The 23,904-nt window shown below is 33.8% G+C and overlaps 1 protein-coding gene across 1 annotated transcript in view; it reads right to left on the bottom strand.

Annotated features, from left to right (window-relative positions):
* Positions 1–23,904, bottom strand: part of LOC149734279 (hemicentin-1-like) — a 59,402-nt gene that overhangs the window by 23,443 nt on the left and 12,055 nt on the right. The window contains exons 22-65 of the mRNA XM_089881810.1: positions 23,456–23,576; positions 22,844–23,050; positions 22,251–22,357; positions 21,837–21,966; positions 21,396–21,645; positions 20,873–21,042; positions 20,197–20,333; positions 19,540–19,671; positions 19,128–19,269; positions 18,537–18,698; positions 18,254–18,326; positions 17,779–17,978; positions 17,343–17,531; positions 16,777–16,969; positions 16,061–16,230; positions 15,540–15,697; positions 15,002–15,128; positions 14,639–14,745; positions 14,219–14,396; positions 13,663–13,833; positions 13,004–13,117; positions 12,341–12,534; positions 11,686–11,812; positions 11,249–11,391; positions 10,677–10,909; positions 10,185–10,315; positions 9,639–9,835; positions 9,149–9,340; positions 8,561–8,750; positions 8,079–8,201; positions 7,492–7,653; positions 7,080–7,230; positions 6,408–6,544; positions 5,854–6,049; positions 5,261–5,426; positions 4,892–5,007; positions 4,332–4,521; positions 3,877–4,023; positions 3,268–3,438; positions 2,745–2,869; positions 2,183–2,388; positions 1,753–1,845; positions 1,117–1,307; positions 466–594 (exon numbers count right to left, since the gene is read on the bottom strand). Coding sequence (XP_089737936.1) covers positions 466–594; positions 1,117–1,307; positions 1,753–1,845; positions 2,183–2,388; positions 2,745–2,869; positions 3,268–3,438; positions 3,877–4,023; positions 4,332–4,521; positions 4,892–5,007; positions 5,261–5,426; positions 5,854–6,049; positions 6,408–6,544; positions 7,080–7,230; positions 7,492–7,653; positions 8,079–8,201; positions 8,561–8,750; positions 9,149–9,340; positions 9,639–9,835; positions 10,185–10,315; positions 10,677–10,909; positions 11,249–11,391; positions 11,686–11,812; positions 12,341–12,534; positions 13,004–13,117; positions 13,663–13,833; positions 14,219–14,396; positions 14,639–14,745; positions 15,002–15,128; positions 15,540–15,697; positions 16,061–16,230; positions 16,777–16,969; positions 17,343–17,531; positions 17,779–17,978; positions 18,254–18,326; positions 18,537–18,698; positions 19,128–19,269; positions 19,540–19,671; positions 20,197–20,333; positions 20,873–21,042; positions 21,396–21,645; positions 21,837–21,966; positions 22,251–22,357; positions 22,844–23,050; positions 23,456–23,576 — 6,948 coding nt within the window. The remainder of the gene's footprint in view (positions 1–465; positions 595–1,116; positions 1,308–1,752; positions 1,846–2,182; positions 2,389–2,744; positions 2,870–3,267; positions 3,439–3,876; positions 4,024–4,331; positions 4,522–4,891; positions 5,008–5,260; positions 5,427–5,853; positions 6,050–6,407; positions 6,545–7,079; positions 7,231–7,491; positions 7,654–8,078; positions 8,202–8,560; positions 8,751–9,148; positions 9,341–9,638; positions 9,836–10,184; positions 10,316–10,676; positions 10,910–11,248; positions 11,392–11,685; positions 11,813–12,340; positions 12,535–13,003; positions 13,118–13,662; positions 13,834–14,218; positions 14,397–14,638; positions 14,746–15,001; positions 15,129–15,539; positions 15,698–16,060; positions 16,231–16,776; positions 16,970–17,342; positions 17,532–17,778; positions 17,979–18,253; positions 18,327–18,536; positions 18,699–19,127; positions 19,270–19,539; positions 19,672–20,196; positions 20,334–20,872; positions 21,043–21,395; positions 21,646–21,836; positions 21,967–22,250; positions 22,358–22,843; positions 23,051–23,455; positions 23,577–23,904) is intronic.

Here is a 23,904-nt window from a genome sequence, read left to right as displayed (position 1 = left end):
CGTAAGAAAAACCTAGCGTTTGTGGGGCGCACAAAACGTATTCAGTGCGTTTTAAAACCGGTATTAAATACTGATCTTTCCCGTTTGCTGCTATTTAAGTACAAATGAACATTAATTAACAACTATTATATGTGTTCTACTGCATAATAAACAAATGTAGGCTATACTTGGCTCATTACCCCACTCAGCTAAATGAATGCATTTATTCTCATGCGTGTGGGCGGACAGTGGTTACAACACATAACAAAGGAAAATATTCAACATAGCACATATTCTGTTACTTCTGCCAGCTGGCATAATGTAAACATTCTTTCAATGGCTTAACTGGTATGAAAAAAAAACGTAGTCTATTTATGATGTTGGCAGACGTAACCTCGGAAATACACTATATTTTACATACTAGATGAGCCGTAAAAAAATGATATGCAACACACCATTTTATGGTCATAATGCGTTTTAACTTACCACCAATGTATCTAATGATGAATTAGTATCACCAAGTGATGGTGGGACCAAAACAACCACGTTAAAACTCTCAGTATCTTCTCCAGCAATGTTGTTTGCTTCACATACATATTCAACACCATCTGATACCTACAATATTAGTAGGATTTAGATGTTAATCCCTTTGAATGTAATACAATACATATGGGCAAATGGCATATTATATAACATAGTTGATTAGGGTGAGAATATGGGACACCTTTTCATTCTATTTTTTGCCCCATTTAGTAGTAAACAAAGAACATTTAAAGAATTATTAAACCGTATCCTCACGTCTTCCACAGACCGTTGTTAATTGTTTAAAACACATCAGGATATTTGTATTTTGTGTGATGAAAGTGTAGCTTTACTGTGGAAATGTTTTTTATATTTTTTTTGTGAGAAAGAACCATCAATGGTATTGAAATAATACAACCTAGACACTATATAGAGTTTCCATTCGGTCGCATTTATAACTTTTAATAATTAAAAAAATGCAATTACGAGTAAAATTCAAGTGTTATGACTTTAAAGGGTCCAACCCCAGGTGTGGCCTGTACATGATTTTATTAATAAACACAAAACGAAACATGGTTAAAATTCATTATTGTAGAGTATATCATAAAATCTTACTTGAGCATTATGTATAACCAATCCATTATTAGTGAGCTCCAAGTTCTCAGATGCTCCTTCATCAACTAAAGCTCCGTTCCTATACCAAGCTACTGTAGGATGAGGTATCCCTGTTGCTAGACATTCAAGTGCAGCGTCTTCTCCTCGGACTACTTCAACATTGGTTTGTGATGTCACAAGAGAAGGTGGGACTGTGGGAATGAATGAATGTAGATTATTTATCGTCACGTTGTGGGGCAGTGACAGTCGTTATAACACAGGTGTTCTGTTTCATACACCTTGTGTCAGCTTACCATGTTTATACCTTTTTAGATAAATTTTTTTTTGTATGACCAACTCGTAAGCTGGCACGAGGTATATGAAACAGAACACCCATGTTACAACGACATTTGTTTTCTGTGTACGCCATGATAAATAAGTTGCATTTTTTTAACAGCTCATCTGGTATAAAAACATAATGTAATTACGACGTTTCGTTGTTTTTTTTATACCAGATCAGCCGTTAAAAGATCGTTTGCATTATGCCTTGTAGCAGAAGTTTTTCTGTATGACTGACAGTTTATACAATGTATTAGTGACTACTGGGTTGGAGGTAAAATGGTTTTTAATTGTGTAAAAGTTTAAAACTTGACTTACCATGTACCACAAGATTCTGTTGTTTCTTAGCATTCCCAGCAACATTGGTTACATGGCAGCTGTAAGAACCTGTGTCATGAACCGCACTCTCACCTATGGAGAAAGATGCAAGGTTAAATGAATTTTCAATCAAACAACCTAAAAGTAACATGCATGAAAAATTTAGTTTAGAAGTTGAATATTTCTTTCATTTATTGGTTTTATTTCTCTTCAAATTAGTTGATTTTTTGTTTATTTTATGCTGCAAATTCCAAGGCCTATAGAAATACATTGTAAATGCACATCTACTTAAAAAAAATTAACATCTTTAAAAGGTAAGTTTTTTCATACCAAATGAGACGTTGAAAGCCTATATACATTATGCCTGGTGGCAAAGGTAGCAGAACATTTTTTACATATTTGAAACAATTTAAAAATCTATAAAACCTACTTATTTGTAGTGAAGTGCCTCCCGATAAAATGGTGACTCTGTTATTTGATTGGACGATTCTGCCATCTTTCATCCATGTGATGGTTGCCGTGGGAACAGCGTAAACATCGCAGTCAAGGGTCACGGGGTTACCGAGGGTCGAAGTTAGATTGACCAATGGCGGGCCAGAGATAGTGGGGGGGACGTTGACGGAAACTTTGAAATTTCTGTTGATTTTTTATTTAAAACAAATTAGGTGTTGAGTACAAAATGATGGATTTAAAGTGGTTGGTGCGCATGTCTTTAACCTAGAGGTTATGGGTTCAAGGCTTGTTGCTGGTAGCGGTGTGGGTGTATGTGTCCTTGAGCAAGACATTTAACCGCAATTGTTCAAATCCTGTGGTAACTAATGGATTGTCAAAATTATCAGCCACACATAAAAAATCCTTCACAGTAACAGATATGTAACATACATAGTAACTCGTAAGCTGGCACGAAGTGTATGAACACCCGTGTTATTACATGAGGACTGTCGTTTTCTTGCGAGGCGCGTATAAAGCGAGTTACATACTACATAACATACTTGGATTGAATGCCAGCATCATTTGAAACAATGCAAAGATATCGACCAACGTCATCTTCCTGTGCATCGGATATAATAAGGAGATGACCATTCTCGGATATTGCAACTTTGCCCTGATCTTCACCCTGAAGAATAGAATGTTCACAAATCAGAGAGTATGAACAATTTTGGAAAGTTTCTTTAGAATTAAATGTTTTGAAGAGTCCAAAAATTAGTGTAAAATGGGATACATGATTTGCCAAAAATATATGTCTTATAACTATATCATACTATTTGCTGAACTTGATTTTTATCTGTTACGATTTTTGTGACAACGGATCTTAAACAAATATCAGTGTTATGTTCAAAATAATACAACTGCCTTAAATAAGATACTGTAATTATAAATTGCCAAAATCGGTAATAAACTCTGCGAATCTGACCCTAATTATAAAGATTCTTGAATACAGAAAAGATGATTTGTGTCCGTTACATTTCGTAGCACCAGATCCTTGCTATAATTATAACATAATAATTAAAATACCAGTTCGTCATTCAGTTCAACTCCACTCTTGCTCCACTTAACACTCGGTGTCGGTACAGCGTCATTCTCACAACTCAGTGTTGCCGTTTCACCAATATCAACTGTAATATCACCAGATGTAGTGGGCAACACTGGTGCTACATATGTTATCACTTCATATGTTTTACGAGCCTGTAATTAAAATATAAAAATAAAAATAGAAAAAATTAAAAAATAGAAAAAAAATTAAAACATAGACATAAAACATAAAAAATAGAATAAAATATAAAAAATTAAAATATAGAAATAAAAAATAAAAGGTAGGCTTAAGAGAATTATTATTTTTAGAAATTGTAACAATTCTGTTCTATACTAAATGGTCAAGGTCCTATGGTGAAGCTATAGAACCATGGATTTATTTCATAGTTGGCTCATTCTCTGCTATGATTATTAAAAACAAAGAACATTCAAAATGTAATTAAAACAAAACACTAAAAAAATGTGCACAGAAAACTATAAAACTAAAATAATCTGAAATGTAATTTAAAACGAATATAAAAATTTTAAGTTAAAAAAATTAAAATTAAAAAAAAAAATAAGTAAAAAGTTTAAAACATCTATTTTACCCACCTGTCCGACTACATTGGATGCAACACAAGTAAATTCTCCATCATCGGTCCTCTGTACACTGATGATGATCATTAACCTTCCATTGGAGAGGACGGAATACTTTGGATTGTTTGAAATTGAAACTCCATTTCTTAACCATGTCAAGGACTATGTTGATAAATAAGACATGTTTTACTTTATATATTGCGACAGTAAAATTCGTTAGTTGTATTATACATAGATTAGGCAGAGGTATACACAATTTTTTAACTCGTAAGCGGGCACGAGGTATATGAAACAGAATACCATGTTATAACGACTTTTGTTTTCTGTGATAAATAAGTTGCATTTTTTCAAAAGCTCGTCTGGTATAAAAACATAATGCAATTATGACGTTTCGTTTTTTTATACCAGATGAGCCGTTAAAAGATTGTTTACATTTTGCCTCGTATCAGAAGTAACATTCATTCACCCACCGGTTCAGGCACACCAGATGCATCACATAGCATAACCACTGCTGTGTTTTCAAACGCAATCCTTTGTTCACGTGGTGGGCCAGAAATATTAGGAGGAACGCGAACATTTGCGACAAATACTTTGTTGTCGTCACCAGCTTTGTTCTTTGCTCGACAATCATAATGCCCATTGTCTAATACCTCAGATGACCTGTGTGTGAATAATTGATATAGAATCTATATTATAAATATTTAATGCTACTACCGGGTATATAATACTTGTTATGTGGGAATAGGACGTAAGTGTATTTATATTTTTATTGTTACTGCCAGGCATACTGTACCTGTTCACAAATCAATACAGAAATGAAAATTTATGTTATCAGGGTCAATTGTGACAAAAAAGTAGGATATAATACAGGTTTACCGAACACATATTCAATTTTTTATGTTTTAATGGTTCCTAAAAACAAATCTGTTTCGGTGCATTGACTTTGACCACAAAACCTAAACTTTTGTAAATAGATTCATATTGCGTTTTTTTTGAAGTTTCCTTTTAGTACTTCCATCAAAATACTTACAGTATTGTAAGTATTTGTCCATCACCTTGTACATCAAACCTGTCATCAGCTAAGTCGATGGAACGACCGTTTTTATACCAAGTTATTACTGGGGTAGGGCTTCCAGTTACAGGGCACTGTGAATACACATTCGAAAAAATAAAAATTTAGAAATAAGTTTATAAACATTATGATAAAATAAAATAAACAAAGAATGTATCTGCTTTACTTTAAAAAAGTAAAAACAAAACAACAGTTACAAAAAAATGATTATAAAACTGTTTTGTCTTTGTGGAACTTTTAAGGAAAATATGTTTATTGAATTAAAAAAAAAATTAGGATAAATTTTAACATTTTTTTATAAATTTCTTAACAACATATTTCACCCACTCTTAAAGTGAAAGGTTCACCAAGCGAAGCCACAACATTTTCAGGAATATTGTTTCCGATTCCATTTCCTATAGTAGGAGGTACGTTCACTTTCACTCGCGTATTTTTCTCGTCACTGCCAATCTCATTGGTGGCAACACAAGTGTATAACCCCTCATCTGATGGTCTGGTGGGAAAATTAGAAAATTAGAATCTTTTAGAAGGCGGTTGTTAAACTTTTTGATACAATTTATAGAAAAAAAAGTTGGAACAATAAAACCAATGTTTTTCTGATGGCCCGCGAGATATTTATAATTTAGAAAGTGAAAGTTAAATAAGGAAAAATGGGCCAATCCTGGGCTAAATTCTAGAACTCAGACCTCACCCACATAGAATAGAATATTAAATAATACCAACCTATGATGTCTCGCCAGAGAGTTTAGATAAAAGTTGTAAACACATAATCTATACACCCTTTTAAGATAAGTAAGGCTAAAATTTTTGCCAAAATTTTGATTTTTGAAACAATAAAATAAATTTAAGTTTTTTGTTAAAAACGCTTTTGTTAATTTAAAACTAATCATTACTTCCACTAAAATAAAAACCACTCTAACTTAGCACTGTTGATTTGCAGAGTCCTTCCACCAGGAAATATAAAAACGTCATCACTTTCTGATATTGGATATCCATTCTTTAACCAAGTTAGTTCAGGTAATGGTACAGCAGTTATTTTGCAGTGAATAAGGTGGGGGGATCCTTCATTTATATCGATGTCCTTTACTTCATCTCCACCAGGGAAGGTAGGGGGCGCTGAGTAAAAAAAGGCAATATTAGATTGATATTTGATTCAATTATAACTTAGTACAAGGCAAAAAAATAAGTTGCAAGTCGCTAAGAACATATGTACCAGAGGGATTTATTTCATCAATATTTATAATAGTTTACTTCAGGGCAACTGCATAAAGTTTTATTTGTCCCAATGAAAGTAATAAAAACTAACAAAAATTCATGTGAAATTCTGTTTAAAAAGGAGAAAAAAATTATACTAATTACAAAATTCCATTTAGTATTTTAGTCTTGCCACAAAAACAGTAAAAAACACTAACACTATTTTCATCAATTTTCTTACAACCATTTCCATTTAAAATCTAAACCGCCCAAAACTTACTCTGAACTTCCACATCAAATGACTTGCTATCCTCCCCTGCTGAGTTTCTGGCAAAGCAAGTATATCTGCCCGTGTCTGATGTTCGACTGCCTTCTATCTCAAGTAGTTGACCATTGGAAAGGAAACTTACACGACCGCTGTGTGATAATAATGTATGATAATAAGTGAATCAATGTGTTGTTTTTGTAAGTGAATGAATGACATTTGTCTATCATCACAACTTATAGTACATAATATAATATGTTTATAAATAATATATACTTTGTTTATATATAAGTTATAATATATATGTTGTTCATACACCTTGTTTCATGAGTATAATTTGCTTTTCAACAGTCTTTACACTACAGGTGTTCTGTATCATACACCTCATGCCAGCTCAATAGTTACCACGTATTTAAATTTTTTATAATGCCCAAAAATTTAGACGATCCATTAATAACCACTGGATTGTAGCAATTGCCGTAAAATGTCTTGCCAGAGGAAACATACACCCACAATGGTAGCAGCGACAAGCCTTGAACCTATAACCTCCTGGTTATAGGCAGACACACGTACCACTTTTCCGGCAGTATATATATATATACCTAATATAAGTACGTATACTTAATAACTCATATTCTGGGTCACACCACATGCATGTAATTATAATAACATTGAAACCCTACACACCTGGCTTGTAGCTCAGTCCTTCCTTTTCGCCACACGATGTCGGGGAAGGGGTTACCTTCTTCAATGATGCACGTCAATGATATTGTATGGTTGGTGGGTACACCTACTGCTGTGGGGAATAACTCGTTCGAACCCTCTATCACCGGAGGCACTAGAAAGCAAGAGCGTAAAAATTTTATAAAAATCATATTTTTTGTTCTTAGTTGTTTTTAATAATTTTTGTTCTAAATGATGTAGTATTTGGCGAAAATGTTAATTTATAATAAAAAATTAGGTAATTTTAATTTGTAATCAAACTTTAAACTTTACAAAATTTGAAACTAAAAAAATATATTTTACTAAAACATTTTATGACTTGAAAATAAAATAAAAAAACTTTTTACTAAAACATCGCAAAAATATGTTCGCATACCGTTAACATGCAAGTTGATGTTTCTGCTCACATCACCAGCTGCATTACTTGCAATACAAGTGTATGTCCCTTCATCAGAAAGATGGGTGTTCGAGATACGAAGGTATCGTCCACCAAACTGTACAACAATATTTTCGCTGTTGGTGTCAATTGCTTGGCCATCTGCATGAGGGTAATAAGTTTTTATAAATTCTTCACAATAAAATATAAACAAAAATACAAAAAAGTTATAATATTACCCCTCCTCCCAAAAAATCAAATTATAAAAATCTAATTTTTAATAAAGAATTAATAAAGAACCCATAAAAAGATAAATGAAAGGATTACACCATTTATCCTTGTGTGGTGGGGCAACTTAATTGTTAGACCACGTCACATTTAGTAGTAAACAAAAAATATTCACATAAATATACACCCATATCCTCACGACTCTAAAAAAGAGCATTGTTAACAAAAAATTGATCAGGAAATATGAGATTTAGGTTTTACCAAGCCACAGGGGTAGCAACGGCGAGCCTTCAATCCATACTCTCTAGGTTAAAGGCAAGTATGCCAATCACTGTGCCCAACATATAGAGTTAACTTACCTTTTAACCACTGTATAGTAGGTGATGGTATACCATACGCTGAACATCGGAGTAGCGTTGGGGTGTTAATGTGGCTTGTGACATCACTGGGGGAACTCCCATCTTCGTTAATGCTTGGTGGGACTGAAAGTTAATAAAAAACTCTTGAAAAATAGTTATTAATTTTTTCTCTTTGTTAACTTTATATTTCTATTTTATGGTTTTAACAGTTTAAAAAACTTTTACTGTAGTAAAAATCCCAGTATAATTTAAAAACTTAGAACCACATAAAAAGAATAAGATCAATAATATGCTTGTTACAGTACAGAGTAATAAATACAACACAAAATATTCACCTCAAAAAATATCAAAAATAAAAAAAATACTAATTTTTTTAGTTGAAAAAATTGCTGCGTTTTAAATTAAATACGGCAATTTAATTAAAAAAGTAATTTAAAGCAAAAAATCACTGCAGTGTTAGCGTTAAATAACAAAACATTCACCTCGAACTTCCACGTTTATTTTCTTCGCGACCTCTCCCGCGTCGTTCGTTGCTCGGCACATGTAAGCCCCCGTGTGACGAAGTTCTGCCGCTCCAACAGTGAGGTACTGACCACTTTCCGACAACTCGTAACCAGAGGTTACAAAACCTTCTGTCGCCGTGGAAGCAATTCGGAAACCATCTTTGTACCACTAGGAGGGGATTAAACGGTTTAAAAACGGGGAAAAAGAGAAAATAAGCGTAAATTTGGTATTTCGATTTTGGTATTTCGAAAAATATTCGATTTGATTTCTTTAGAAAGTTATTTAAAATATAGTATTTTTTCTGAACCATATCCTTTTTCTGCAAAGCTGATTTTAGTGGGAAAAATCTTGTACTACAAAATATATCACTTATTTATCCTCGTTCGTGACTACTGGGTTAAAGCAGTGTTTCTTAAGTGATTTGGCGAAGGACAAACACTTTCACTGTTGTGGCAGCACCGAGCCCTGAATAAGATATCCGCTGGTTAACACTCAGGGCTTATAACAACAGTGCCAAGACAAAGTACACCCATATATAAATAAAACATAGATAAAGTATAAAACACCTCAATCTCGGGTTGGGGGTATCCCCTCGCTGGACAAGATAATCTGAACGGACGTCCTCGGTTGGGATGTAACTCCTCTGTGACGTCACTATCGGGTATGGTTGGCGTTGCATATACATCGAGTCTTATATCCCTTGACGAGCTGCCCGCTACATTAGTGGCAACACATGAGTAAACTGCTGCATCATCTTCCTGTGGAAATTATGGGGAAGGAATGAATGAATGTAACTTGCTTTATTCTCACGTGGCCGGAAAACGACAGCTGTTATAACACAGGTGTTCTGTTTCACACACCTCGTGGCTTGTGCTCACGAGTTACCACGTATGTTATTTTATGGTGTTGGTTTTGGTAGATTTTATGTTTATGTTACAAATTTTTTCATTAGCATTACTTTAACCACTTATCTCATATTACTTATTTTTTTATTCTTATATTGATATTTTATGATCTCAAAATGCCATTCTTTAACACACACACAAATACTCTTACATGAGCATTTGAAACAAGCAACACACGGCCACCAGATTGTTCACGAACTCTTGGATTTGGAACTAACAGAACTCCATTGACAAGCCACTGTATGGTAGGGGGTGGCACGGCATCTGCGTCGCATGTCAGTGAAATGTTATGACCCTCAGCCACCCACAAATCCTGTATGATGTCATTGTCACGAATAGATGGGGGTACTGTATGGAAAAAAAGTTTAATCTAAAAAACTAAAATAGTGTTTTTTTAGAATGAGGTTATATTAAATATAACCTATTTTTTGCCATTTTAAGAACAAAAAAGGGGAATTAAAAAGCAAAAACAACAGTGGTTAAACGCGCTATGGACAAAATGTGTCAGCAAGAGCGACAGAAAAAAATCATTTTATGAAAACATTTTTAACATTTTCCTAGCACCACATCCTTACTGATTACTGTATTTCTTTACACAAGAATCGTTCAAATCTCCAGATCAGGGTCAGATTCATGGAATTTATTACAAGAATTATTACAGTAAATTATTAGGGAATATTTTTATAATTAAGCCCACCTCTAACATTAACTTGATAATGTTTATCCTCCACCCCCACACTGTTGCTTGCCGAGCAAGTATATCTACCAGCATCTTCAACCTCTGAGCTGTCAATCAACAGGAATCGACCGCCTTCCCTTATTGTAGCTCTGTGGATAAAATAAATGAATGAATAACTTGTATTATCGTCTAATGATGGAAAAACGACAGTCGTTATAACACAGGTGTTCTGTTTCCTACACCTCGTTCCCGCTTACAAAATAAAACAACAGAAAAAACTTCCCTAAAATAATCAGTACTCTATAAAAAAAATTTTCTGAATAATCCAATAAAATTTGTTATCGCATTACCAGCAAAAAACAGTCAATTTTGATATAAATCGTTTTTTTAGTATAAAACTGATTTTTTTATAAAATTTGACAATAAAACGAATTTACAACAGTATATGCACAGTTCAACACTTTTGTATTATGCCTTTTTAAAAAAAAATACAAACAGAAAAACGCCCACCTGTCAAAATATTGGGAAATCCTTCTTCTATTTTTCAACCATACAATATCAGGGGTAGGTGTTCCAGTCACCACACATTCCAACCTAAACCCATCCCCCTGGTTCACAAGTATCGTGTTCATGACGTCATTGTCGACTATATGCGGTGGTTCAAACACTGTGATGTCATAATGCTTGGTATCGGTGCCCGCTATGTTAGTTGCATTGCATACGAATTCCCCAGTATGCGAAACCTGAGTGAATGGATGAATGTAATTTGTTTTATCCATGCTTGCCGAAAAACGACAGAGTGAGTAAGACCATTAGCACTTGCCATTAAATTTGTGTATAGTAGGGTGGGGAAAGATGGGACACCTTTAGCAAATAAAATTCGAATATCCTGATTGTGTTTTAAACAATTAACGATAGTCTATGGAAGTCATGAGGATGCGGTTTTATAATTCATTGAATGTTCTTTGTTTACTACCAAACAGGACATAAAAAATAGAATGAAGGAGTGTCCTATTTAGTATCTACCCCTGACCCTACTATGTATTTAATTGAAAATTTAAATATTAAAAACATCATCATACCTGAGCTGACTGTATGACCAAAACTCTGCCTTCAGATTGGACGTCAGTATCCGTATCAATATCTTCGCCATTTTTGGTCCATGTAATAGTTGGTATGGGCACACCATCGGGATCACACATCATTCGAATACGGTCCCCAACAACTGTGTAAAAAATATACTTTGAATTTTAAATCATTAAGCCGTAATAAGAAACAAATACATTTAAAGGGTTTCAAATTGTGGTGTCCGAACTAAGAAGTCAAAAAATAGTATTTCTAAAGCACGTATGTAACTTACTAGATAATGATTTTTTTTAGATTTTTCGGTGACCACAGGGTTGAAGTAATTGCCATTGAGTGTCTTGCCGAAAGACACATACTCATAAAATGGTAGCAGTGACAAGAAATAACAAAAAAAAGAATACCCAAAATATTATAAGAGCAATAAACCACAAACCATGTCTTTGTCTGTTGAACTGTTGGCCTGAAATTGTTGGCAAAACAAGAACTTTCAATCTAAAGTATTTTTTCTTTCTACCGGCGACATTGACGGCTTCACAATGGAACATGCCTGTATCTTGCTCCTATGTGAATGAATGTAACTTATTTACTCTTGCGTTAGTGACTATTGGGTTGGAGCTATTAATGTTTAGTGTCTTCCCCAAGGGCACATACGCTCACAATGGCAGCAATGAGCCTTGAACCTGTAACCTCTAGGTTAAAGTCAGACACGCTAACCAGTGTTCCACGGCGAAGAATGTATGTTGGGAAGAGTAAAATATTGGTAACGAAAATAGTACTTTTTTATACATCTGCTAAGAAACATAATGTAAATAATCTTTTAGCGACTCAACTGGTATAAAAAGTAGAGTATTTCCGATGTTTCGTCTGCTATCCGGCAAGACTTCATCACAGAATGTGTTAAGTTTAAAATTGTGTAATATAAACTAGTTTATCACTTTTAAAGTGGCACTTACAAAAATTACCAAAAAAAAGAACAAAAAGAACAACAAAAATAGTGACATTTTTTTCAAACAATTTTTTTAATTTTTTAAAAAAAACAAGAAAAACTAAAAAAAAACAAGAAAAACATCATCAGAAACAAAACCTACATGCGCCCAACGTATATCCAGCTGTCTATCCCCATCTGATAACGTGACACCAGGGTGCAACAAGAATGGCCTTGAGTTTTTGAACCAAGTAATAGCTGGTGGTGGGAAAGCATCAACGTCGCATAACATTCGAACCGGGGTATTTTCAACAACAGTTATGTTCACAACGGAATCACCACCAATACTCGGTGGTACTGTAGAATAAGAATAGGTGTTCAAGTATAGAACTGTAGGGTAAGCACTAAGCAGTTTAAATAAATAGTACTGTGGGGATATTTTACATAATATGATTTTTTATTCATCTGTTTAAGACCGATATCATTGATCAAATATTTAAGGAACGAAAAGAAGGGAATCAGCAGCAAAACAACAATATTATTATATGTTTTGGTGAGCGTACAGTACTGTGGGGTAAGATGGTATATTGTTAGCATCTAAATTCCATTTTTCTTGATCCTGTTTTGAATTTACAATGTTCTTTTAAAGTTACGGCGCTATGGCTTTGAATCTGATGATGTCCAAACGGTAACAACGCGGTTGTTAAAGTAATAGGCCGATCCCGGCCTAAATTGTAGGGCCAATGTCGAGCCACGCTGTGAAACCTCCCCCATATAGAATAGAATAAAATATATTAATTTATTATTTTTGTCCCCACAAACTCACAGTAAACATCCAGTAGAAAATCTTTGGTTGCATTTCCAGCGTTATTATCTGCCAAACATTGATATCTGCCAGCATCACTTTCCAATGCATCTGACACCGTAAGCCTTGTACCACCTGTACGAAATACATTACCTCTATAAAGATTATGTTATAATGTAAACTTTTGTTTCAAATTGCAAAGATAGGTTTCTTGTAAGAAGTAATGTATTACTCAATTTTTATATTTAAAATAAAAGTTAGTTTTATACGTAAGACTTGAATGAATAATTGAAATTTACTTCGTCTTTTAGGTCACGATACCGAAGAACAAGAGAGTTGACAAAAGCAAAAAGACGGGTAGTAACGGTAAAACAACAGTTGTTAAAACACGCTTGTTGATAAAAAAGGAAGAAATATTGTTTTGGATAAAAGGTGTGACCGTTACACCCTACAGACTTCTAAGTAAAAAGCAGTTGGGTACACTGTTTCAATAAAATTTGACAAATTTCAACTTCAAATGTGATTTTAGTTTATACTATTGTTAACCATAACGCTGACCACCGTGATTAAAAGGCTAAAACAGGCTATGCTATGTTGTACACCAACTCGTAAAAAATACAGGATATTTATGTTATACACGAATCTGTAAAAAATACAGGCTTCGTTACATTGGTACTAACCTGCTGATATTTGATGCTGTCCGACACGTAACGAGGTGACGGGTTGTCCATCTTTCCTCCATGTTACAGTGGGTGTGGGGATTCCCTCGACCTGACACTCCATTGTGATGTCATTATTAAGAACCACGCTAACTTTCGTTGTTTCTCCAGAACCACGGATGGAGGGGGGAACTGAAAAATTATTATATATATACATATATATTTTAATGGTCACCTAAAACAGTGGTTCTGCCATACCAGAAAATCATAAAAAAAAACTCGCTTTACCCTCATGTGACAGGACAACGCAAGTCATTATAACATTTATGTTCTGTTTCATACACCTCGTGTAAGCTTACCAGCTATCACCAAGTAATTTTGCGGGAGATTATTTTTTTAGATTTTTTTTATTAACACAAGCGTTCTGTTTCATACACCTCGGGCCCGCTTATGAGTAACACAGTATCTGTAGCAATATCTTACAAACAATATACAGCGTGTAACCTTAACACAGGTGGTATGTTCCATACACTTTGTGCCTGCTTAGAAATTACCATATATGATATTTTATAATTACCAATAACATCCAAGGTGTAATCTTTCCTTGACTTGCCAGCAATGTTGGTAGCCTCACACCAGTAGTTACCAACATGGGATAATTGTGCACTAAGTATATGAAGGCGTTGTCTACCGTTAGTGAACACAATGCCACGAGAAGCATTGATCAACTGGTTGTCCTGGTTGTACCATTTAATCTGTATAAAAATTCGTGTTGAATTTTTATTAAAATAAAGAAAATTTATTCATCAATTTGATCAGCTAGATATAAAAAAATTTAAACTGAAAAAAACATGATATAGCGACAAAACAGTTGTTAAATCACCTGTAAGGAAAAAAACAAAAGTAATATAATTAAAAACATTTTTGAAACAAAGGGCAGTTGGCAAAGTTTGGCCAAATCCCAGTGTCACATGGCATAAATTTTGAGGAGTCTTACTTCCGGGGTTGGTTTTCCTTTTTTGATCCGACATTCCAAAACTTCTGATCTTCCGATGTTGATCACCTTCGTTCTGTCCCTCGAGTGGCCAAATATTACTGGGGGAACTGATAAAAAAAATTACTACAATGACTGGAAGTGAATGATGAAAAAACAGCAAAATTTTAACAGAACAATGCCAGCTCATATGTAAGATACCACTTTAATTTCAAAGATTATGTTTAAAAAATTCATATTGCAACAAAAAGAAAAAAAAAAGAAAAAACTTTGTGCAGAACATTTAATACCAACTGAAATTACCAATTAAATAAAAAAAAAAAACAAAAAAAAACATTTTCAAGTAAATAAATAAAAATTGCATACCATGAACAACAAGAGTCATTTGCCTACTATCATCTCCCACACCATTATTTGCAACACATTCATATCTTCCCTCGTGGTGGTTTACATCAGCTTTTGATATTATGAGAACTTTGCCCCGATCTTTTACCTGTTATTTATATAGTGTAAGTTAAGTAACATATTCCAGCGTATTAAAACACAGTAAATGTATTACGACATGTTGACTGACTAGATGTTTCTGTAACACGACTCTAACAGTCATTTATAGAGAAAATTTAAATTTAATCTACACAAACAGTGGTACAACAATTGTTGTGGCAGGCATGCCTGTAACCCAGAGGTTTTGGGTTTGGGCTCGTTGCTGCTACCATTGTGTGAGTTATATCTTGATGGGGCAATGTTAGCACCGAAAATGGGACGATAAGAGAATTAAACATGTCCCATCTTACCCCATCCTACTATAAAGAGAAAATGATTTTTATCACACATTAGAATCGAAAAATCAAATTTTCCTGACCACCAACTAATGATAATCCAATAATTTCTCAAAATATAATACCTTTAAATATTTAGCTTTGTTCAAAGAAATTCCATCTTTTAGCCAAGTGACTCTTGGAAGTGGTATACCAGTTGCTACACAAGTTAGTTCAGCACGTTGGCCCTCGACTACAGTGTGTTCTACCATGTTTTCTACTGGCTCAATGATAGTAGCAGGTACTGAAAAAAATTTATTGGGTTAAAAAAAGATTATGTTTATGAAAAATATAATTTTGGATAATCCTTAAAATGAAAATATAACTTTAGACAACAAAAGAAAAATTGTTGAAACGAAATTTTATATTGATATTTTTTTATAGAAAATTTAAAAGTAAAGTTTTTTTGGGTGTATTTATTTTTGACATCATTATAACACGGGTGTTCTGTTTCATACACCTTCTGCCAGCCTTTATGGATAATATTTTTTGTTTTCTTTATTTTTTTATGTGTGGTTGACAATTTAAACAACCCATTAGTGACCACTGGGTTGGAGCAAATGCTCTTAAGTATCTTGCCCAAGAAATATAAAAGCCTTCTACTTACCATGTACATTAAGTGTAACAAGTTTATTTGCCCTCCCCACAATATTGCTTGCCACGCATGTATATCTTGTTGCATCAGACACTTGAACGTCAGAAATCTCCAAATTCTGACCACGATTTTCAATGGAAATCCGATCACTTTCCAATACTGGCTGGCCGTAAACAAACCACCTGAAAATTTATTGGATTGGTTGCTCAGTAAATAAATAATAACATTAAATCCTTGCAGGGTTGAGCGCCAGGAGCTATAAAACAAGTGTCTCATGTCTGCATATTTTTAACTAAATTTTCTTGCATGAGTGACTATTAGGTTAATCTTAGTTGTTAAATAAATCTGTTCATAGAGAGATTTCTTGGTCACCAAGATAATACAGTATAGTTTTCTAACACAAATCTGTGACAACAAAAAGCTAAAATGTTTAAAAAAATGTTTTGCTTCACTTCTAAACTGTGAATTTGTTTTAATTTTTTAATTTTTTTAGTTGTTAACTGAGTGTTATGTTTAAAGACACATCTGTTCACTTAGCAAAGCTTTTGAACCTAGAACGTCTTAATCACATTTTACACAGCACTTTAAGTTCTAATCTATAAAACCCAGTTTCAAATAACCCCATATATTTTTATACTTTCTTTGTTTATCATCAAATGGGCCGGGAAATAGAATGAAAAGGTGACCCATCTTCCCCCACTCTACTAAATAATAAGTATACCACACACCTTATGGTTGGGAATGGATGTCCATAAACATCACAATGCAAGGTTTTGGTCTGATGCACGACAGACGACACTCGTTCGTTAGGTTTGCTGATGACAGGTGGCACGAGAACGTCAAGGTTGTAGTCGTGTGTTACAACCCCTACATCGTTGGAAGCCACGCAAGAATATTGACCTCGGTCAGACTCAACGGCCTCTGTTAGGTAAAATAATAATATTTCAATGAATAAAACTTTATCCTCACAGGATAACTTTGTGGGTTGAAACAATGAATCAACGTAGAATATTTAAATAAACTAATAAATGGGACTTGCTTTATTCTTTCATGGTTCGGAAAACGACAGTCGTTACAACACGGATGTTTTGTTTTATACAGCTCGTCCTACCTTACGAGTTAACATGTATGTGACTTAGTGGGTAATTCATTTTTTGGAAAATGTTTTTTGATGTATGGCAAACATTTATAATAACCTCTTATTAGAAAAAGAGGGTATAAGAAAAAGACAAAAAAGAGATACTGTGTTTAATATCCTATATTAGACACCAAACATGGGATATTTGAAACCTACCAGACATAGATAGGCTTGTCCCATCCTCACTGATGGTGATACTTTCATCTGATCCAAATAACGGAGTTCCATTTTTTAACCAAACAATGGTTGGAGGGGGATCCCCTGACGCATCACAAGTGATTGTTACAGCTCCACCTAGTGTCACGGTGACGTTGTTCGATTCCTCGCCAGATATACTTGGAGGAACTGTCAGAAAAAATAACTGTAAAAATATTTTTTTAAATCGGAAAAAAAGCAAAAATTAATTTTTTTTAATCTATTTCTACAAAATGTTTTTAAAACTTGAAATCACTGCCCGAAAAAAATAAAATTTACATTTTTTAATCAAAAAAATTTTTTTTTTTAATTTTATTTTCACAAAATGTTGTTAAAACTAAAAAAAAATTCTTAAAACAAATTGTTAACAAAATGATATTTCAAAAAACGAAACTACCTTGCACAATGACGTTGTGATTCTTGGTGGCTGTTCCTGCTTCATTTGTTGCCGTGCATCGATAATCACCTACGTCGTCAATCTGGATGTTGGAGAACTCAATCACCTGGTTATCCTGCACGATCCTCATTCCTGCTCGGGATGTGATCGGGTCATCGTCAAGTGTCCACACGATGGCAGGCTTCGGAATCCCATTCGTTCTATATAGAAAAATTATTTAGAATAAAAAGATCCATTAGTTTTAAAAAAAATTGAAAATTTGTTTAGTTTTAAAAAAATAGCCAAATAAAATCTCTCAATTTTGGAAAAACAATCTTTTATTAAAGAAATTGAGTTTTGGGGAAATAAAAAGTTTTTTATTGGCTTTATTAAGGCCATTGGGCAAATATTGTGGTTGGAATCATAAGTCAACTGACATAACATAATTACAATAGGATATAACATGTTTAAACGATATTCAAATGTTTTAACTTACAAACATCGAAGAACCAGTGTTGTATCCAATGTAACGACATGATTTTCATCATTTCCCTTTATAAATGGTGGTACTGTAGAAATATGGAATGTGTTTACACTTCATGGTTTTTAGGTTATTTGGCAATTTAGTTACAACAGTCTTAATTACAAAAAAAAAATTTAGAAGGAAAAGTTTAACATATTTTGTAACATAAAATTTAATAAATACTTTAGATTTAATAAATAAAAAAATATAAAGTAACCTGCATGCAAAGGTGGAACATTATTATATATACACTTACCGTGGACATTTAGGTCAAAATCTTTAGAGCTTTCTCCAGCCACATTAGTTGCAATGCATTTGTATGAACCAGTGTCAGATACCAATGCTGAGTTTATACGAAGGGTTTGGTCGCGATCGATAAATTGAACTCTTTCATCATCTGGTATGACCTCATTTACACCTGTGGTTGTACAAAATTTATGAGCGAAAACTGCTATGTAAAATTGAATAAATGTAACTTGTTTATCCTCTCATAGCAGGGCAACTACTGAACTTACTGGTATAACTTCATTTACATCGGTGATTATACAATAATATTTTAATAATTTTTTTTATCTCTATGAAAGCGAAAGTGAAGATCATGTTATTTAAAAAACGATAAGAAGGAAATCAACAGCAAAACAACAGTTGGTAAAAACAGATAAAAACAATTCCCAACAAGTTACACTTGTGTTAACTTATAAGCTGCCACAAGGTGTATGAAACAGAAAACCTGCGTAATAACCACTTTGGTTTTCCAGTCACGCAAGGATAAAGTAAGTTACATTCATTCAAATAAAAAAAAGAATAAGTAATCGAAAGATTGAATAAATGACCATTCACCGCTGACCTGTGTACCACCTTATTGCAGGAAAAGGAATACCATCAACATAACAATGTAAATCAATGGATTCATCAACAACAACAGTTTGAACGGAAACAACTTCATTATCTCTTATGGTTGGTGGGACATATACGTCCAATCTTATAAACTGGAAAAATAAAGTAAACATTAAAATAAGTTAGGGATAACAATTCCCCCAACACATGAAATTTAGTAATTTTAAAACTGTTGTTCCTCCTTTCAACGGCTTATCTGGTATGAAAATGCAGTGTATTAGTATTTCCGATGTTTCGTCTGTCATTAGGCAAGACTACATTAGGAATAACTGCCAGCCGAGACATTTAAAATGCACTATGATTTTTTTATACCAGATACCCAGATAGGCTGCTAAAAGATTGTTGAAATATAACTTTCTTACCTTATGTGTTTCCCCCACTTTATTAACAGCTGTACATTTATATAATCCAGTGTCTGATACTCTAGCACTTGTTATACGGAAAGTTTGACCATTCTCTATAAACTCAATGTGTTCACGTTCTTCTAACACCGTCTGTTGAAAAATTGTGATCAGATATAACCATAAAAAAGCATAATGTTTGCTAACTGTAACAAATACATAATTTTTCCAGAAACAAAAAATTGCAAAAAAATTGCAATATGATATAGGATCAATACTTTAAGGGTAATGAGAATGTTCCAATTCTGGCCTAAATTCTAGAACCTCTACCACGTAAAAAAAACGCCAAAAGATTTTACCTGTTTAAAACATTGCTTTAAAAACTGGGGACAGCGTAACACAGTTTGGGGGGTCGCCAAGAGTATACCAATTTTACACAAAATACTACATATTTTATACTATCAACCATGAAAGGTCGCGGAAAATTAAAAGGGGCCACGAACAAGTCAGGGAAAGCCTGGTATAATTGATAAAAATCCGACAAATTTTATTTAAATTCTGATAAAAACCTAGCAATTTTACCTGGTTTGATAATTATGTAAAAAATTTAGGAAAAATATGGTCGCAAGAAAAAAATGAGAATCCATTCAACATCATTGGAAAATCTATCTTTCTCACCTGAGTTTGATCCTCTCCTCCATACCAAGTGATGGTAGGAGGAGGAACAGCATCTGCTTCACAGGTAAGATCAACATCCTCCCCCTCCAACACAGTGATCCGCTCTACGTTTCCTCCTCCCTTGATGTCCGGATGCTCTGTGAAAAATTAACAAGTATGGTCATGATCTGATAAAAAAGGGGGGGGGGTCCGTTTTACAATAAAAATGTTGTTTTAAAAAAAAAAAAAAATGTTGTTTTTTCCGCAGGGATCAATCAATCTTATGTTGTGTAATATTAGGAGGTAAAAATTCATATGAGTAACACCTAAAATTAGGTGTTGAGTTTACTGTGCCCTAAATCTCTCAGGCATGCCTTGCTAAAGGACCGCACTCATATTGAATAATAATATCATAATTTTTATTTTTTGAGAACTGTAGCGAAGATTATGTTATTTAAAGAATGAAGATAAAAGATTTAACATAAAACAACAGTCGTTTAAAACATGCTATGGAAAAAAAGTGTGGGAAAGAGACTCAAAGAGTGTAAACTAAAAAGTGTGGCTGTTTCACTATAAATATCCTTGACCTTAACTATGTGTTGCAACTTACTTGCAAACAGCACCAACCTATAAACACATATTGAAAGAATAAATCAATCAATGTTAGTATTTTCTTTACAGAAAACAAACGACTCACCCAGTACCAAAACATCTGTCACTTTCCGAATAATTCCTCTTTCATTCTCAGCCTCACAAACATACTGTCCATTATGATCAGCAGTTACCACATATAATGTCAATGTTCCTTCAGCATCTATATCTACATTAGGATCTCTACCATTTAATTCTTCACCATCGTGGTACCATCTGTAGATAATATTGACGTATATAGTTTGGACAGTATTTACATATATATTTGGCATAATGTATAGTTTTCTTAACATGTGTGTTCTCTTTCATGCACCTTGTGCCCGCTATGATTTAATAGTATTTGGTTTACATGTATATGATTTGCATGGTATTTATCCTCGCGTGGCCGGAAAATGACAGTCGTTATAACACAGGTGTTCTGTTTCATACACCTCGTGCTGCTTTCGTGTTACCAAGTATGTAACTTCGTCGGTGATTTTTTTGGGGGGAGGAGTATTTTTTATTAACACGGGTGTTCAGTTTCATACACCATGCCCGCTTTTAAACTGTACAAAAAACACAAATCTCACCTTATAGTTGGTCTTGGGTCACCACTAGCATTGCATGGTAAAGTCAATCTACCAAGTTCTACAGGGGTGAGTGTACAGTTGTTGTTGGTCACTGATGGGACGCAAATATCTAGGGGGTCAAGACTGGGTCGTGATTGGACGTCAAGCGTCACGGATGACGAGTCACGGCCAGCGGGGTTGACAGCGTTACAAACATAGAGATCATCATCGCTTAGTTGTGTGTTTCGAATGCGAAGCTCGCTTGTTCCAGCTGTCAATCAAATTTTGAACAAAAAAATGTAAAAAAGTGCTGAAAAAAAACAATTCCCAAAAAGGTTTAATAAGCTAAGACAAGTAAACATTTCCTAATGATTTTTTATTTTTGACGATTTCTAAACGTTTCTTAAAAAAAATAATAATTTCTATTTATTTCTTGCATAAAGTTATTTTAGCTCCCATTACCTCCATTCAGTGATGTGAAACGTTCGTTAAAATTTTCGTCAATAAGAACATTTCCTCTGCTCCATGTAATGGTAGGTGTGGGAAGTCCAGTAGCTTGACACTGAAGTGAAGCTGTCTCCGATTTTAAAACCTAACAGATAAAACAAGGATTTTAGATAGAAGGATATTATTGACATTTACAACATTTAATATTTTCCTGTTTTTTTAAATTATATTCATATTTTTTTATTTAATTTTTTTTATATATATTTAGCTTTCTATTTAATAATTCACACATTTTCTACAAACTTTTTGTTTTTCATTTATTTTTTCATAACTAATTAATATTTTTCACCATTTTTTTATAAAATTTTTGCTTTTTTATTTGATGCAGCAAATAAATGTTAAGCTGTACCCATATAACTGCAGCTTTACCTTAACAAGGGTTGGCCCTCTTCGTATCGATGGTGGGACTTGAACCGTCAATCTTACGTTCTTCTCAGCAGATCCAGCAATGTTGGTTGCAACACATGTATAACTGCCTGTAAAGTAATATATTCTAAAATAATAATAATGATAAATGAATGTAACTTACTTATCCACGCGTGGCCGCAAATAACATTTGTTATAACATGTGTGTTCCTACAACTCGTGCCAATCAATGCAAATATATTGCATTATAACTACAGAGGGTTTGTATTGGAGGAGATATTATTTCAACAATATTCCTTAGACAGAAATTATATAACATAAACTAATTATTGTTTAAAAATGATTTTAGATATTTTCATTTTTTCTGTATGGCTGACTACTTGGGCAATTTATGTGGGTGAGGTCCCGCAGCAGGGCAGGCCACGGGTCTTAGGATTTGTGGGTCTTAGACCAGGATTGATAGGATTGACTCACTTTTAAGTTAGAATCGACCTATTACCCATTATTCATTTTTAGGCCAGGACTGGCTCATTAGCCTAAACAGAACATAGAACACTATACACAGACCCAGCAGCCAGCAAATAACAAACACAAACCTGCATCATCCAAAGTTGCCGAAGACAAAGTAAGATTCCCATCAGCAGTGATACTGATGCCATCCTTATCTCCAGTGATGCTCTCCTCACCTTTTCTCCATGTGAATGTGGGCGGGGGGTCACTATCTGATACGTCGCACTGTAGTGTCACCAAGTGACCAATTGTGACGATGTAATCATCAACAGAACTGTCAACTTGGGGTCTCACTGCAAAAAATTCAAAAAAGTTTTACTAAAAAAAATTATTTAGAAAATTTAAAATAATTCTAAATTTAAATAATGAGGTAAACTGATCTTACTAAAGGTAAATTTTATCTGTTTAATATTAAATAAATATAAAATCGTTTGATATTTGATTGTAGATTTAACAATTGGTACTAGTAGATATTTGCTAGGCTGTTGGGGTAATGAGCCAAATTAGAATGAAGGTATTTTGTAACATTATGACAAGTATATAGATTGAAACCAAATATCATAAAATCTACCAAGAAAGAAACATAATAAAATCTACCGAATAAATAAATAAAAAAACAAACCTATATTTACCAAACATTTATAAAAAATGAAAAAAACTACTAACTAGGAAAAAATAAAGTCAAAATGAGATCTTACAATAAATTTCAAGATGAACGTCAAATGAATCAACACCAGCTGCATTGGTTGATTGACAGGAATAACTTCCTTCATTTTCATGATCAGGATCAAGAATAGTGAGGGTACCGTCTCCACTTACCTGTTTATGGTGCAATTAAAGTATAAGGTACAAAAACCTGTTTTTTATAGTAACAAAAAAGTAAAAGATACAAAATCCTTATTTTATAGGGGCAATAAGTGTAAAAGAAAACAATATAACAGGTGGCATTGTAGCACAATGATTAGCCCTACTGCCTCTAACCCAGAGGTTACAGGTTCGCCGTTGCTATCGTTTTGGCCGCATGTGTTTATATTTTCCCTTTTTAAATGTATGTATGAGTATGACTGACAATTTAGACCAGCCATAAAGGACCACTGGGTTGGAGCAATTGCCCGTAATTGTTTTGCTTAACAACACATACGCCCAC

Source organism: Ciona robusta, chromosome 7 (assembly GCF_009617815.1).
Source record: "Ciona robusta chromosome 7, ASM961781v2".
Lineage (NCBI taxonomy): Eukaryota > Metazoa > Chordata > Ascidiacea > Phlebobranchia > Cionidae > Ciona > Ciona robusta.
Note: the sequence above shows the minus strand (reverse complement) of the source record. Positions and strands in the feature narration are given on the sequence as shown.